This window comes from Lipophrys pholis, assembly GCF_963383615.2.
Source record: "Lipophrys pholis genome assembly, chromosome: 9".
NCBI classification, from domain to species: Eukaryota; Metazoa; Chordata; class Actinopteri; order Blenniiformes; family Blenniidae; genus Lipophrys; species Lipophrys pholis.
The window spans coordinates 1666445-1682338 of NC_137639.1; the positions used below are offsets into that span (position 1 = coordinate 1666445).

At 47.9% G+C, this 15894-nt stretch overlaps 2 protein-coding genes across 5 annotated transcripts in view; both read right to left on the reverse strand.

The window, feature by feature from the left end:
* Positions 1-7618, reverse strand: part of csad (cysteine sulfinic acid decarboxylase) — an 18715-nt gene extending 11097 nt beyond the window's left edge. The window contains exons 1-3 of one of the 4 annotated variants that reach the window (XM_080471205.1): positions 7549-7618; positions 1653-1807; positions 1458-1584 (exon numbers count right to left, since the gene is read on the reverse strand). In XM_080471205.1, the coding sequence (XP_080327331.1) occupies positions 1458-1584; positions 1653-1807; positions 7549-7555 (289 nt within the window). In that variant the 5' untranslated portion in view covers positions 7556-7618. Of the gene's footprint in view, positions 1-1457; positions 1585-1652; positions 1808-6796; positions 6945-7548 lie in introns of those variants that run through there. The other 3 variants (XM_080471203.1, XM_080471202.1, XM_080471204.1) reach the window with 3 other exon arrangements.
* Positions 7619-8876: 1258 nt separating this feature from the next.
* Positions 8877-15894, reverse strand: part of LOC308114990 (dolichyl-diphosphooligosaccharide--protein glycosyltransferase subunit STT3B-like) — a 49352-nt gene continuing 42334 nt past the window's right edge. Inside the window, exons 12-16 of the mRNA XM_080472291.1 lie at positions 15060-15231; positions 14300-14473; positions 11524-11637; positions 11193-11402; positions 8877-10603 (exon numbers count right to left, since the gene is read on the reverse strand). Coding sequence (XP_080328417.1) covers positions 10523-10603; positions 11193-11402; positions 11524-11637; positions 14300-14473; positions 15060-15231 — 751 coding nt within the window. The 3' untranslated portion in view covers positions 8877-10522. The remainder of the gene's footprint in view (positions 10604-11192; positions 11403-11523; positions 11638-14299; positions 14474-15059; positions 15232-15894) is intronic.

The following is a 15894-nucleotide window of genomic DNA, read 5'->3' on the forward strand; positions in this document are numbered from 1 at the left end:
ACACCATGACAAAACAACACCAAGACAACACAACACCAAGACAACACGACACCATGACAACACAACACCAAGACAACACAACACCAAGACAACACGACACCATGACAAAACAACACCAAGACAACTAGACACCATGACAACACAACACCAAGACAACACAACACCAAGACAACACGAGACCAAGACAACACGACACCATGACAACACGACACCATGACAACACGACACCATGACAACACGACACCAAGACAACACGACACCATGACAAAACAACACCAAGACAACACGACACCAAGACAACACAACACCATGACAACACGACACCATGACAACACGACACCAAGACAACACAACACCATGACAACACAACACCAAGACAACACAACACCATGACAACACAACACCAAGACAACACAACACCATGACAACACAACACCATGACAACACAACACCATGACAACACAACACCAAGACAACACGACACCATGACAAAACAACACCAAGACAACACAACACCATGACAACACAACACCAAGACAACACAACACCATGACAACACAACACCATGACAACACGACACCAAGACAACACGACACCAAGACAACACGACACCATGACAACACGACACCATGACAACACGACGCCATGATGACACGACAACGAAGTTGGAGCATTTTAACAAAGTTCCACCTTGGGAGCAATTTGCAATTTGCAAAAAGTTGCATTGTCAGTGTCTCCGAGCTCCGTTGTGGTGTAACCAGACTCACGCTGCGCAGGTTTTCTCTTGGAAGCTCTGTGGTGTGGGCGTGGCCTGAAGCTCTGTGGTGTGGGTGTGGCCTGAAGCTCTGTGGTGTGGGCGTGGCCTGAAGCTCTGTGGTGTGGGCGTGGCCTAAAGCTCTGTGGTGTGGGTGTGGCCTGCTCTTTGGTGTGGGCGTGGCCTGAAGCTCTGTTGAGAGCGCTGTGGTGTGGGTGTGGCCTGCTCTTTGGTGTGGGCGTGGCCTGAAGCTCTGTTGAGAGCGCTGTGGTGTGGGCGTGGACCGCTCTGTGGTGTGGGCGTTGCCCGAAACTCTGTTGAGAGCGCTGTGGTGTGGGCGTGGCCTGCTCTGTGGTGTGGGTGTGGCCTGAAGCTCTGTTGAGAGCGCTGTGGTGTGGGCGTGGACCGCTCTGTGGTGTGGGCGTGGACCGCTCTGTGGTGTGGGCGTTGCCCGAAACTCTGTTGAGAGCGCTGTGGTGTGGGCGTGGCCTGCTCTGTGGTGTGGGCGTGGCCTGCTCTGTGGTGTGGGCGTGGCCTGAAGCTCTGTTGAGAGCGATGTGGTGTGGGCGTGGACCGCTCTGTGGTGTGGGCGTGGACCGCTCTGTGGTGTGGGCGTGGCCTGCTCTGTGGTGTGGGCGTGGACCGCTCTGTGGTGTGGGCGTGGCCTGAAGCTCTGCAGTCGGAGCTGAAGGTGGAGACTCACTGGTCTTGACGCTGAACCTGACAGCATCTCTGCAGCGCTGCAGGATTCTGGACTCGTCCTCTCCTCCGTCCCGGAGCTCCAGGTCCAGCAGTTCCTTCAGCTCCTCGGGGGGGCGCCACTCACACACCTGGACAAACGTCTCCGTCAGAAAGCAGAACTCACGGAGGTGCGGTACCCAGCCACCAATCTCTGCACCTTTTCTCTGGCGTCGGTGGCCTTCTTCACCGCCTCCTCCACCAGGATGTCCATGGCCTGCCGGAGAAAGCCCTCCGAGTCGGGGATGTTCAGCAGAGGCTCGTCCAGAGCGGCGCTGTCCAGAGCGGCGCCGTCCACCGGCCCACAACATTCTGCTGAAATAGAAAACACATGTTTTGAGGGCGTTTCCTCCAGAATCCAGACACATCAAGCCTGTTTGCTGTGTGCAGAACCAGAACATGAGTTCTGCACGGGATCAGGTGATGTGAGGTAAATGCTTCACTTTTTGAAATGTAGAGGCTTTGAGCTCTGGCATCCCTCCAACAATAAATATTGTAGTAACTCAGTACTGCAGCCTGACTCAGCTGCAGCAGGAAACACCAGGAAACACTTTGAGTAGAAAGGCTCCGCCCACCGGTCACAACATTTATTACCTTTATCTTTGTTCTTATCTTCGTTTGTTTTTTACAGTTTTCTTCGTTTCTAAATTGACTGGTGCATGAAGAGAGGAAAGTTCAAACTCCAAACTGATTTTATCTCCGACAGTCAAAGAAAGATAAAGATGAGAGACGGATCAGCCAGAGGATCAGCCAGAGGATCAGCCAGAGGATCAGCCAGAGGATCAGCCAGAGGATCAGTCAGAGGGTCAGTCAGAGGATCAGCCAGAGGATCAGCCAGAGGTACAGCCAGAGGATCAGCCAGAGGTACAGCCAGAGGATCAGTCAGAGGGTCAGTCAGAGGATCAGCCAGAGGATCAGCCAGAGGATCAGCCAGAGGTACAGCCAGAGGATCAGCCAGAGGTACAGCCAGAGGATCAGTCAGAGGATCAGCCAGAGGATCAGCCAGAGGATCAGCCAGAGGTACAGCCAGAGGATCAGTCAGAGGATCAGCCAGGACTTTAACATAACGTCAAGCTCTTCTTTATATCCAGTAAATGTCCCCCTGTCCTCCACCTCAATGTCTTCTGAGTAAGAACAGAGACAAACCTGCTATTTTGCACTTTCTTAACTTGTTTAACTTGTTTAACTTGTTTAACTTGTTTAAATTGTTTAACTTGTTTAACTTTCTTAACTTGTTTAATTTTCTTAACTTTCTTAACTTGTTTAACTTTCTTAACTTGTTTAACTTTCTCAACTTTCTTAACTTGTTTAACTTGTTTAATTTTCTTAACTTGCTTAACTTGCTTAACTTGTTTAACTTGTTTAACTTTCTTAACTTGTTTAACTTGTTTAACTTGTTTAACGTTCTTAACTTGTTTAACTTTCTTAACTTGTTTAACTTGTTTAACTTTCTTAACTTGTTTAACTTTCTTAACTTGTTTAACTTGTTTAACTTGTTCGATTCACATCTATGAAACAGTGACTGAAGCGTGTCTCTCTGTGCTTCACTGAAACAATCAATGTTGGAAAAATGTTTTCAAAATGTGTTTTACTGAAGTTCTGTATCTGTGAATCAAAGATTTCAGGGGTTTGAATCAAACAAACAACAAATCTGTAAAAGGTTTTTATCTCAAGCTGTTTTCTTCGTTTCTGTAGAGAATGATTGACTGGATATATATATATATATATATATATATATATATATATATATATATATATATAACCATATAACCTGAATGACTGATTAAACCTTGTGTGGCTCACATGCCTGCTAAAGTACAAACTCAAATATCAAAGTTTAACTTTTCTTTTCCAAGACTTTATAGATTATTCATTTTACAGGGGTACACATATACCCCCATCCCCAATCACCCACCCTCCCTCCCTCCTTCCCTCCCTCGCTCCCTCCCTCCCTGATTCCCTCCCTCCTACCCTCCCTCCCTCCCACCCACCCTCGCTCCCTCCCTCCCTCCTTCCCTCCCTCCTACCCTCCCTCCCTCCCTCCCTCCTACCCTCCCTCCCTCCCACCCACCCTCGCTCCCTCCCTCCTACCCTCCCTCCCACCCACCCTCGCTCCCTCCCTCCTACCCTCCCTCCCACCCACCCTCGCTCCCTCCCTCCCTCCTTCCCTCCCTCCTACCCTCCCTCCCTCCCACCCACCCTCGCTCCCTCCCTCCCTCCTTCCCTCCCTCCTACCCTCCCTCCCTCCTTCCCTCCCTCCTACCTTCCCTCCCTCCTACCCTCCCTCCCTCCTTCCCTCCTTCCCTTCAGTAGAACCGTGGAGACGGCGCTGCACTTTAAATTGAATCAGACTGTCTGATCCAACTAGAGGAGCCGTGAATCCGTCCGGAGCCAAGGTACCAGGACCGCTCTGTGATTCCAGGACCTCGGTTCCTCTCCCAGGAGAATTTAGTTTGGGCCAAGATGGCGGGTTAATATTCTGATTTGTGATGTATATTTTTGAAATGTGGCCTTTTGTGTAAGGATGTAGTACTTCATCCATTATACTTTTATTACATGATTGTGGGGCTTTAAAGTTTTTGTTAACAAAACTTATAATTTGAAGAAATGTGAAAAAATGGGATTTGGGATATTATATTTTCTCTGGCGTGTCTCGAATGACATTAAAGTTCCTTTGAAGAAAACGTCTCTTAAAAACCCAGACCAGATTTATGCCTTTTATTTCTGTCTTTCCCAATGAAAGCAGCCGACATTGCTCTGAACACGGTGAAGAAATGAAAAGTCTTTCTGTTTCTTTAATGGAAAGGTTGCTGAATTCAGAGTGGAGTAGTAATCGTTCTTTATCCAGATCTGGGCTTGGGGATATAGCGTATTTATTATCAATCACTTTTATTTGTTGAGACGAATCTGCAGGGCGGAGATCACGTTCTTTTTTCTCCTGTGCTGCATAGGAAATGATTTGTCCCCTGAGGTAGGCTATGAGCGATTCCCAGATACTCGTGTAGGACCTGCCAGGTGTGCTATTAGTATCAATAAAAAACTCTATTTAATCTGAAATATGTTTTTGGAAGTGTTTACGGGATAACAAGAATGGATCCAAACGCCATACAGTTGGGTTACAATATTGTCTTGGAAAATCAGGTGTAGTTGGAGCGGTAACGGTGGGAGATCACTATACTATGGTACTGGCTTTTAGTTACTGAGGAGAAGATACAATCAACAATTAGAAGAAAAATCTATCCTTGAGTCTGACCAATGGGCAGTTGTGTTGTTAATCTGTCTCCATGGATCTAATAATTTATAAGAGTCCATAAATGATCGAACTATACTTTCAGGTTTGGATAATGTGATCAGAAACGTGGACGTGTCCAAATTTGGCTCTAAAAGCAAGTTGAAGTCGACGCCGAGGATTAAACGATGGGTGGCAGGATCAGGAATATATGTTCACAAATTAGAGAAGAACTGTGGATCGTCCCAGTTTGGGCTGCAGATACTGACTAAGATTACCGCAGTACCAAGCAACTTCCACACGACCATGACATATCTCCCTTTAGTATCAGCTGTTGTTTAGTTGGTACAAATGGGACACGCTCTCTGATTCAAATGGCCTCTAGTTCTACTGCCGTGTTAGATGTGGTCAATCCAGCCTCGTCTTGGTTTTAAATGTTCATTGGAAAGGAGATGAGTCTCCTGCAAAAACATTCCGTCAGGCCTCAAAGTTTTCATGTGTGTTGAGTTTTATAGGATGGTGCAATCCTTCCACATTCCAGCTGATAACAAAAAGCAATAAAAACACACAGAGTCCTCAAAGGTGCTGATGTCCCAGGAACCAATGGAGATCACACCCACACCCTCACCATGAGCAAAACACGGCAGTTAAGTGCCCCGGGTGAACGACACACAATACCTGGTCAACAGAACGACACACAATACCTGGTCAACAGAACGACACACAATACCTGGTCAACAGAACGACACACAATACCTGGCCAACAGAACGACACACAATACCTGGCCAACAGAACGACACACAATACCTGGCCAACAGAACGAACACACAATACCTGGCCAACAGAACGACACACAATACCTGGCCAACAGAACAGAACGATAAGATTTAGAATAGAAAGACATTTAATAAGTCAATCTGAAATGCTCGATGTAAAATAAAACGAATCAAACACTGCAGAATAAAACTTCATAAAAATATATGAAATAATATAAAATATTAAGTAATATTTATAAGAAAAGAAAAAAATCCTAAGTTTTAAGAGCAAGGCATCTCTTTTTTTTAACATTTAGATAAAGTCAGCATGCTGAGAGGTTTTTACTCTAAGAAGCTTTTGTCTGTTCGTCATCATCGGTCCGTTACTTGTCACGTGATCAGGGTTCTTTAATGTTCTGAGTCTCTGGGCCTCATGTGGGTGGACAAAGTTCTCTCCTTGTTGTTATGGGTGATCCTGAGCCGGGCTGGAAAGAGGACGCTGAAGCGCACCTGCGGGATCCCACGGAGCTGCCGTCTGACGTCATTGAATGCTGCACGGGCTTTGGCTGTTTGGTGTCGTCAGGACAAACTGAGACCGTCATTACGTTCACCCTGATCCGTTGTTTTTCCTGTGCGAGGCGAGGAACGTTTGCACACTCTTGAAAATAGTGGAAGCGGGTCACGATGACGCGCAGAGGGCTCCCCCGTCCAGCAGCGGGACTGCGTGGTGCGGTGCGGTGCGGTGCGGTGCACCCCGTCCAGCAGCGGGACTGCGTGGTGCGGTGCGGTGCGGTGCGGTGCACCCCGTCCAGCAGCGGGACTGAGCGGTGCGGTGCGGTGCGGTGCACCCCGTCCAGCAGCGGCGCCTCCTTGTTTGAGCAGAGCACAAAGTGAGGATGTAGAACACAGCTGAACCGCCACCAGTCTGATATTATTTCGCCTCCAAATCCTCACATTTCCTTTCCAAAGTATCACTGCGGTGAGCTGCTGCCGCTGCGTGACGTCATCAGTTTCCTCCTTCCTTTCACCGGAACGCACCACTCCGATGTAATAGATTCCTTGTACTCCCTCAGCCCTATCCTGGCTGCGTTAGTATCGGCCTTCACAATCGCCATCTCGCTTTCCAAAACACTTGGGACCTGTTATTTAAGAGTGTCTATCAAGTCCTCCCGCAGGGGGGACAGAGGGTTGGACAGCCTCCGTGTCGATGGAGGAAGCAGCCGCGGCCGAGTCCGCCTCACCCGGGCAGTCTTTGCTACGAGAGGCCGCGGGCTGACTCGGAGGAGGAGGCCGCGTTTGCAAAAGAGTTGTTTACTTACCTCTGGATGGTTTCCCAGCCATTTCTGCTTTTTATATCGAGTTCGCAACTTCAAACAAGCCCGGACTGGAACTTTCTTATTCAAACTGTGTCCTATAATACACTTTATAAAATATTGTTCTGCTCCGCCGGGCGTAATGCTCTACAGCGCCCCCTCATGGCTCACTTTCTTACATTTGTCTGCATCGTAGTGGACCTGGACCTGTTGGGCCTGTGGACCTGGCATGGACCGGGTCATTGTCAGTGACTTGGTAGTTCAGGACCGACGCTGGCTGCAGGACATGAGTTCAGCCACGCTCTGGGTTCTGACATGTTTAACTTTATTCTACTTAAATCTTCTTTTCTATCTTTCCTCTGGAATCACACTCTGGAGTATTTCTGTATGATTATTTATTCATATTCAACATAAACATTTATGTTAAACATAATGACGTAGTCACATCATTTAGCGGACTGGGATTAAAACATTTAAATAAGTTGAATCTGTACTTTTTGTGTTTTGTTTTTCTTACAAACATATTTGTACTACTCAGGTGTGAGTACATTGTTCCATTCCTGCAAGGACTACTGCAGTTTCATGAATCCAGATGTTAAGATCAGATTTAAATTCTTCTTAAGTCTTTATACATTATTGAGCAGGTTCCTGATCAGGCTCTAACACGGAGAACGTTGTTTGGAATCAAAGCTTCATTGGTCGACGTCAATAAAAAGGTTTGAGGAGCATCAGAGGGGAAATAACAGGCAGGTACTCACCTTGCATGTCTCAGTCCTTCTGCAGCGTGTGTGTGTGTGTGTGTGTGTGTGTGTGTGTGTGTGTGTGTGTGTGTGTGTGTGTGTGTGTGTGTGTCACATGTCTCTTCCTGGCGTTCCTCCAGTACATTTCCACGTGAGACCAGGGAGGAAAGTTCCACCTTTTTTTTTTAACTTGATGAAATCTTTTTTGAACTGCAGGTCAACGGTCGTATAAGAGATACGAATAATAAAATTTAACAAGTGTGACGGTAGAACATCATAACACAGATGAGAGAAGAAAGAAAAAAGAGCTAAACTAGAGAAAGAGTTGTGTCCCTGGGGGACGTCAGCAGCTCGGGGTGTTCAGGAGTTTCACATCTTCTGCCATGTTGAGCTTCACAGCTTCACTTTCTTCATGGACTTATAGAACAAAAAGAATAAACACAGTTCTTCATCAAACACATAAAGATTTGGTTTACATTTTAGAAATCTGCTTTTGTGTACAAGACATTGTGCTGAAATGACAAAGGTATTGATCGACATGTCACATGGCTGTTTATGATCATGTGGATCAATAAGTCTGATAGTTGAAGACGTAAAATGTATAAGATGAATTTGGCTTCAATTCTCCACCTCACCATCTGGTTCAGTTCACCATCTGGTTCAGTTCACCATCTGGTTCAGTTCACCATCTGGTTCAGTTCACCATCTGGTTCAGTTCACCATCTGGTTCAGTTCACCATCTGGTTCAATTCACCATCTGGTTCAGTTCACCATCTGGTTCAGTTCACGATCTAGTTCAGTTCACCATCTGGTTCAGTTCACCATCTGGTTCAGTTCACCATGGGATTCAATTCACCATCTGGTTCAGTTCACCATCTGGTTCAGTTCACCATCTGGTTCAGTTCACCATGGGATTCAATTCACCATCTGGTTCAGTTCACCATCTGGTTCAATTCACCATCTGGTTCAGTTCACCGTCTGGTTCAGTTCACCATGGGATTCAATTCACCATCTGGTTCAGTTCACCATCTGGTTCAGTTCACCATCTGGTTTAGTTCACCATGGGATTCAATTCACCATCTGGTTCAGTTCACCATCTGGTTCAGTTCACCATCTGGTTCAGTTCACCATCTGGCTCAATCTGGTTTAGAGGATGGTTAGAGGATGGAGAAGACCCTTAGAAGGTGGAGAAGACTCCTAATAACAGCAAATAATTGACATCCAGAACAAATTGTTGAAACGGAGAGAAAAGAAACCCACGTTTCCAGATCGACTCCTGAAGTGGATCCGTTTCACGTTTTACAATCAGCCAGAGACGAAACGGAACAGCGACTTTATTTCAACCTCTTTATTCAAAAAGGCAAGTTTTATTTTCACACCTGCATCCAGATCTTTACAATTGATGGAAGAACCTTTGACAAAACAAATCCCAACCCGCTGAAATCCTGCTTTCCGTCAAATAAATACACTTGGAAACCAGTACTCGCCGTGAGGCTCCTCCTCCTCCTCCTCCTCCTCCTGCTCCTGCTGCTCCTCCTCCTCCTCCTCCTCCTCCTCACTGCCATTAAACCAGCTGCTCGTCTCCACAAGAGAAAAGATTGAACGTTCACTTTGAAGATTGGAAAAGTGGGGCTGAGGCAGGTGGATGGGGCGTCTGTGTGTGTGTGTGTGTGTGTGTGCGTCTGTGTGTGTGTGTGTGTGTGCGTCTGTGTGTGTGTGTGTGTGTGTGCGTCTGTGTGTGTGTGTGTGTGTGTGCGTCTGTGTGTGCGCGTCTGTGTGTGTGTGTGTGTGTGTGTGCGTCTGTGTGTGTCTGTGTGTGTGTGTGTGTGCGTCTGTGTGTGTCTGTGTGTGTGTGTGTGTGTATTTCTGTTTTCAAGATTCCGTCAAAAACTACTGGCAGGATTTTGCCCAAAGTTTCCCGTCAGGCTCTGGATGGTTCCAGGACATTCTGGACGAGATCCGGACACTCTTATTTCCCTGAGTCCAGGTCAATCGTTGGTCAACCGTTGGTCAACCATTGGTCAACCGTTGGTCAACCATTGGTCAACCGTTGGTCAACCATTGGTCAACCATTGGTCAACCGTTGGCGGACATCAGAAATTTCTGATTGCTCTTGTTCAGTCTAAAATCAGTCAGCCTGTAATACCGCTGTGTACCACCAGGTGGTTTCAGTGGGTTTTCTCCTGCTTTTTCCCAGATTTTGACTTGGCACACTGCTGCCCTCTGTGGACAGGAGTGGTATTACACACCTGTTACACACTGTAGCCATCAAGCTAACACTCAGCTGGCGTAAGTGCATTTTCAGATTAAAGGCAAAATTTTGTGAATAAAGTAAAAAAAAAAATTAAAATTTAAATAAAATCACAACGTTAGGATAATCGTGTCGATGATATAAACTTAAGTTTATAAAATAATGTAAAAATGTTTTTCAGGAAAAACTGAAGTAAACTCCAGGATTAATCAAAATTTGTATTAAGTCTTAATCAAGAAGATTAGAAGAAAATGTAAAATAACATAAATCTCATTCACAAAATCTTGTCTTTATTCTGAAAATTTCACAAAGCCCAAATTTGTAGCTTTTCCAAACAGTGATTGTGGCGATGGTTAACACAGGTGCATCATGGGACGTTAGTGAAACATGAGAACGACGTTTGGAAGCAGGAAGCAGTAGGAGGTGAGACGGATCTGTTTCCTGTGTGACCCCCACCCCCCACCCCGCATGACCCCCACCCCCCCCCAAAAAAACATGTTCAAGTACAAAAAGAAAAGCAGGTCAAAGTCACAGTTCCTCAGGTTCATACCCGCCATGGGAGCAGGGGGCGGAGCCTCCTGGCCCCCCCCTCACTGGGCTCACTGAGGAGGGGGTGGGGGGGTTCAGAGACTCCATTCATCTTTGATTGGTGGATGTTGTTGTGTCAGGTTTGAAGCTCCCTCCAGTCCAGTCTCCCTCTCACCGGGGGGTGGGGGTTGGGGGGTGGGGGTTGGGTTCGTCCTATAAAGATTTCCTGGTCAGTTTCTTGCCTTTCTTCAGGGACAGCTTGTTCTTCACGTATCCTCGCTTCCTCTTGGCGCTCTGGAGGAAACAACACATGACAATGGAAGCTTCCACTGGACAGTCCGGAGGGGAGGGGGGGATCAGAATGTGTGGGGGCCTCAAACTATGGGGCGCCTCAGACTATTGGGGGTCTAAAACTATGGGGGGCCTCTGACTATGGGGGGTATCAGACCATGGAGGGTCTCAGACAATGGGAGGGGGTCTCAGACGATGGGGGGGTCCTAGACTATGGGGCCCCTCAGACTATAGGGTGTCTACAAATTATGGGGGAGTCTAACTCTCAGACTATGGGGGGCCTCAGACTATGGGGGCCCTCAGACTCTGGGAGGGGGTCTCAGACTATGGGGGATCCAAGACTATGGGGGATCCAAGACTATGGGGATCATACGATGGGGGAGTCTCAGACTATAGGGGGCCTCAGACTATGGGAGGGGTTCTCAGACGATGGGGGGTCTCATAATCTGAGACCCCCTCCCATAGTCTAAGGGGCCTCAGGCTATCGTGGGCCTCAGGCTAAGGGGCTCAAGCTATGGGGGGGGTCTCAGACTATGGAGGGTCTCACACTATGGGGGATCTCAGACTACAGGGTTCAGACTCATGAACCGACCTTCTTGGAGGTGGCCTTTTGGCGGGTGGTGTCGGTGCAGCGCAGTTTGTGCTCCAGCCGGTCCCGGTTCTCCAGCCTCTTCACCTTGTAGATGCGGACCAGCCAGTGCTCCGAGGTGAAGGCCTCCTCCAGGTGCTGCAGCCGGATGTCCTTGTTCCCGATCTCGGCGTTCCGTGTGCGGTCGAAGCCCGGCGGCGTCCGGAAGTCCAGCTACACACACACACACAGACACACACACACAGAGTCAGTCAGTCAGTCAGTCAGTCAGTCAGTCAGTCAGTCAGTCAGTCAGTCAGTCAGTCAGTCCAGTCGGCGCGGCGGCGGCTCTGACCTGCATCTCTCCGAAGCGGTAGTACGACATCTTGTACATGAGGCAGTTGAGCAGAGTGGGCGAGCCGGCCTTGTCCACCCTGAACTCGCCCTGGGGGGTGAAGTAGTCGCTCTCCTGCACAGGAAACAGGAAGCATTCACCACAAACCAACATCAACAGGAAGTTCAACGTTCCTGACAAACATCCAGACACTTTCACAATACAAGTCCCCTGCAGGTTGTGGAGGACCAAAGCATCAATATGCACACTGATTACATTTAGGAGAAAACACCTTTTCAAGTTAAGATCTGTTTCTAAGATCCCACTTAAATAGTGTTTTTATTACTTCAAGGTTCTGAATGAAGTCAGTAGAATCAGTGGAGTCTGTCCACAGACATGCTCTTATTTTGTTGACACATAAAACAAGTATGAAAGATAAAGACTTATGCAGATGATGTTCATGTCTTTGTACTTTGAGATCTGTTCTTCTAGATAACAGCGTTCTTTCTCTTTTCCTGGTCTTGTCTCCAGTCTTCAGTTTTGTCTCCAGTCTCGTCTCGAGTTTTGCCTCCAGTCTCGTCTCAAGTCTCCAGTCTCTTCTTCTGTCTCCTCTCCAGTCTCCTTTCGTCTCCAGACTCATCTCCGGTGTTGTGTCCTCTCCAGTCTCATTTCGTCTCCCGTCTCATCTTGTCTCAAGTTTCATCTCGTCTCCAAACACATCTCCTGTCTCGTCTCCCATCTCATCTCGTCTCCGGTCTTATCTTGCCTCTAGTCTTGTCTCGTCCTCTATCTCATCTCCAGTCCCCGGTCACCAGTTTCGTCTCTGGTCTCCAGTTTCCGGTCTTGTCTCTGGTCTCCGGTCTCGTCACCAGTCTCTGGTCTCGTCTCCAGTCTCGCCTCCGGTCTCCAGTCTGTCTCGTCTTGGGTCTAGTTTCCCATCTCGTCTTGGGTCTCATGTGACTGTTTCTTTGTTCCAACACAAAGTTTGGTAGATTCCTGCAGCAGTTTGCTGAATTTGTCTTTTGGTCTGTTTTTCTAGGTTCCAGCAGGGATGAAATAATTCCTGTCAAGTTAGAATTAGATGGTTCTTTTTAGTCTTTAGTGACTTGTGTAGAACGGGTTCCTCCAGGTCAATTTAAGACCTTTTGAAGACTCGTCATTTCAAACCAGATTTCAGGGTCAGTGCAAGTTAGTTCCTAATTGGAACCGGAACACTAACGTTACTTTCTTTACTACATCGAAACATAATGTACAGCAAAATCAATTCCTGGAAACAAAACCTATTGCTGCAACGGCCAATTTTGTAAAGACTAGTCTTTTCACAAATTGTCTGATTAACCAACGACTAATTAAAAAAATAAATCAAATGGCTAATATTAATTTGTGTTCATTTGAACTCAGGGGCCAAAAAATAAAAGCTCACCTGTGCCATGACAAAAATAAATCGTTAATTAAATATGACCAAATAGATCAAATGAAGCTAAAAAAACAAAAAACAAAACAAAAAAAAACAAATATAGATATGATATATATATATATATATATATATATATATATATATATATGAATACAATAAGCTTGTTTTCTCAAAACATAATGTTAAACAGTCTTAAGTAGCTGCTGATCATCAAAAGACTCATCGCTCTTCTGAAGATTTATTAAAAACCACACAGAGGCCACACCTCACGCCCTCTAGTGGACGCCCACCCCTGCTGCAAGCGTTTTTATATCAGAACAGCAGGAGGAGCAAGAGGAGCAGTACAACCAGTAGGAGGAGGAAGAGGAGCAGTACAACCAGTAGGAGGAGGAAGAGGAGCAGTACAACCAGTAGGAGGAGGAAGAGGAGCAGTACAACCAGTAGGATTAGGAAGAGGAGGAGTAGAACCAGTAGGAGGAGGAAGAGGAGCAGTAGGAGGAAGAGGAGCAGTAGAACCAGTAGGAGGAAGAAGAGGAGTAGAAGCAGCAGGAGGAGAAAGAGGAGCAGTAGAATTAGTAGGAGGATAAAGAGGAGCAGTAGGGGGAGGAAGAGGAGCAGGAGGAGGAGGACGAGGAGCAGGAGGAGGAGGAGGAAGAGGAGCAGTAGGAGGAGGAAGAGGAGCAGGAAGAGGAAGAGGGGCAGCAGGAGGATAAAGAAGAGCAGTAGGACCAGTAGGAGGAGGACCAGCAGGAGGAGGAAGAGGAGCAGTAGAACCAGTAGGAGGAAGAAGAGGAGTAGAAGCAGCAGGAGGAGAAAGAGGAGCAGTAGAATTAGTAGGAGGATAAAGAGGAGCAGTAGGGGGAGGAAGAGGAGCAGGAGGAGGAGGAGGAGGAGCAGGAGGAGGAGGAGGAAGAGGAGCAGTAGGAGGAGGAAGAGGAGCAGGAAGAGGAAGAGGGGCAGCAGGAGGATAAAGAAGAGCAGTAGGACCAGTAGGAGGAGGACCAGCAGGAGGAGGAAGAGGAGCAGTAGAACCAGTAGGAGGAAGAAGAGGAGTAGAAGCAGCAGGAGGAGAAAGAGGAGCAGTAGAATTAGTAGGAGGATAAAGAGGAGCAGTAGGGGGAGGAAGAGGAGCAGTAGGGGGAGGAAGAGAAGCAGGACGAGGAGCAGGAGGAGGAGGAGGAAGAGCAGGAGGAGGAGGAGGAAGAGGAGCAGTAGGAGGAGGAAGAGGAGCAGGAAGAGCAAGAGGGGCAGCAGGAGGATAAAGAGGAGCAGGAAGAGGAAGAGGGGCAGCAGGAGGATAAAGAGGAGCAGTAGGACCAGTAGGAGGAGGACCAGCAGGAGGAGGAAGAGGAGCAGTAGGAGGAGGATGAGGATGCTCACCCTGATGTCCCTGGGGTGCTCCCCCTCAGCGATGCGAACCATCCACAGGAACTTGTTGATGTCGTCTCCAGAGTATCCGATTACTCCCCCGAAGATGATGAGGACGTAGTCCACGTCCAGAGAGCGCATGATCTCATACGCTGCCGTCTCATTGGACGACATGGCTTTCCCAACCTGCACACACACACACACACACACACACACACACACACACACACACACACACACACACACACACACACACACACACACACACACACACACACACACACACACACACACACACACACACACACACACACACACACACACACACACACACACACACACACACACACACACACACACACACACACACACACACACACACACACACCATGTGTTTCTAAGTTTATGTACTTTTCAGACATTTGTAGTTTCCATGTATAGTACACTTGTTATCCTGTCCAGGTGTTTGTTTGGATTGAGAGTTTTGAAAGTACAGGTGACAGTAAGGCTGTAGTGACAGTAAGGCTGTAGTGACAGTAAGGCTGTAGTGACAGTAAAGCTGTAGTGACAGTAAGGCTGTAGTGACAGTAAGGCTGTAGTGACAGTAAAGCTGTAGTGACAGTAAGGCTGTAGTGACAGTAAGGCTGTAGTGACAGTAAGGCTGTAGTGACAGTAAGGCTGTAGTGACAGTAAGGCTGTAGTGACAGTAAGGCTGTAGTGACAGTAAGGCTGTAGTGACAGTAAAGCTGTAGTGACAGTAAGGCTGTAGTACCAGCGCGATGTGGCTGTTGTTCCAGGTGTTGTTGTCCACCAGCGTGGTCCTGTTAGCCATCCCTGCTATCTGGTAGCCATAGTCCCACCACGACATGACGCGAGCGTGTTCGTCTGTGTTCTGCCTCAGCCAATAGTACGCCTCCCTGAAGTCATCCAGGATGTTCCTGGAACTGGGGGGGGGGGGGGGGGGGGGGGGGGGTGCAAAGAGGGAGGAGGAGTCAGAAAAAACACGCAGACAAAAACCTAACTTTTGCAGCAGCGTGTCGCTCTGGAGCAGCAGCAGCGTGTCGCTCTGGAGCAGCAGCAGCGTGTCGCTCTGGAGCAGCAGCAGCGTGTCGCTCTGGAGCAGCAGCAGCGTGTCGCGCTTGGTGCCTCCGCGACTTGGTGACACGGTGATTCTGTGACCAGGTGACTTGGTGCCTCCGCGACTTGGTGACACTGTGACTCAGTGACTTGGTAACCCAGTGACTTGGTAACCCGGTGACTCAGTGACCCAGTGACACGGTAACTTAGTGACTCTTTGAATTTGTGACCCAATGACCCAGTGGTGACTTGGTGGAAGTGGTCATGATGAAGACATGCTGCTGAAATTAAAGGTGAGCCAATGGAAGAGATTGTTGGTGGGTGTTGGTGAGTGTTGGTAGTGTTGAGTGTTGGTGGGTGTTGGTGGCTGGTGGGTGTTGATGGTGAGTGTTGGTAGTGTTGAGTGTTGAGTGTTGGTAGTGTTGAGTGTTGGTAGTGTTGAGTGTTGGTGGGTGTTGATGGTGAGTGTTGGTGGGTGTTGGTGGCTGGTGGGTGTTGATGGTGAGTGTTGGTAGTGTTGAGTGTTGGTA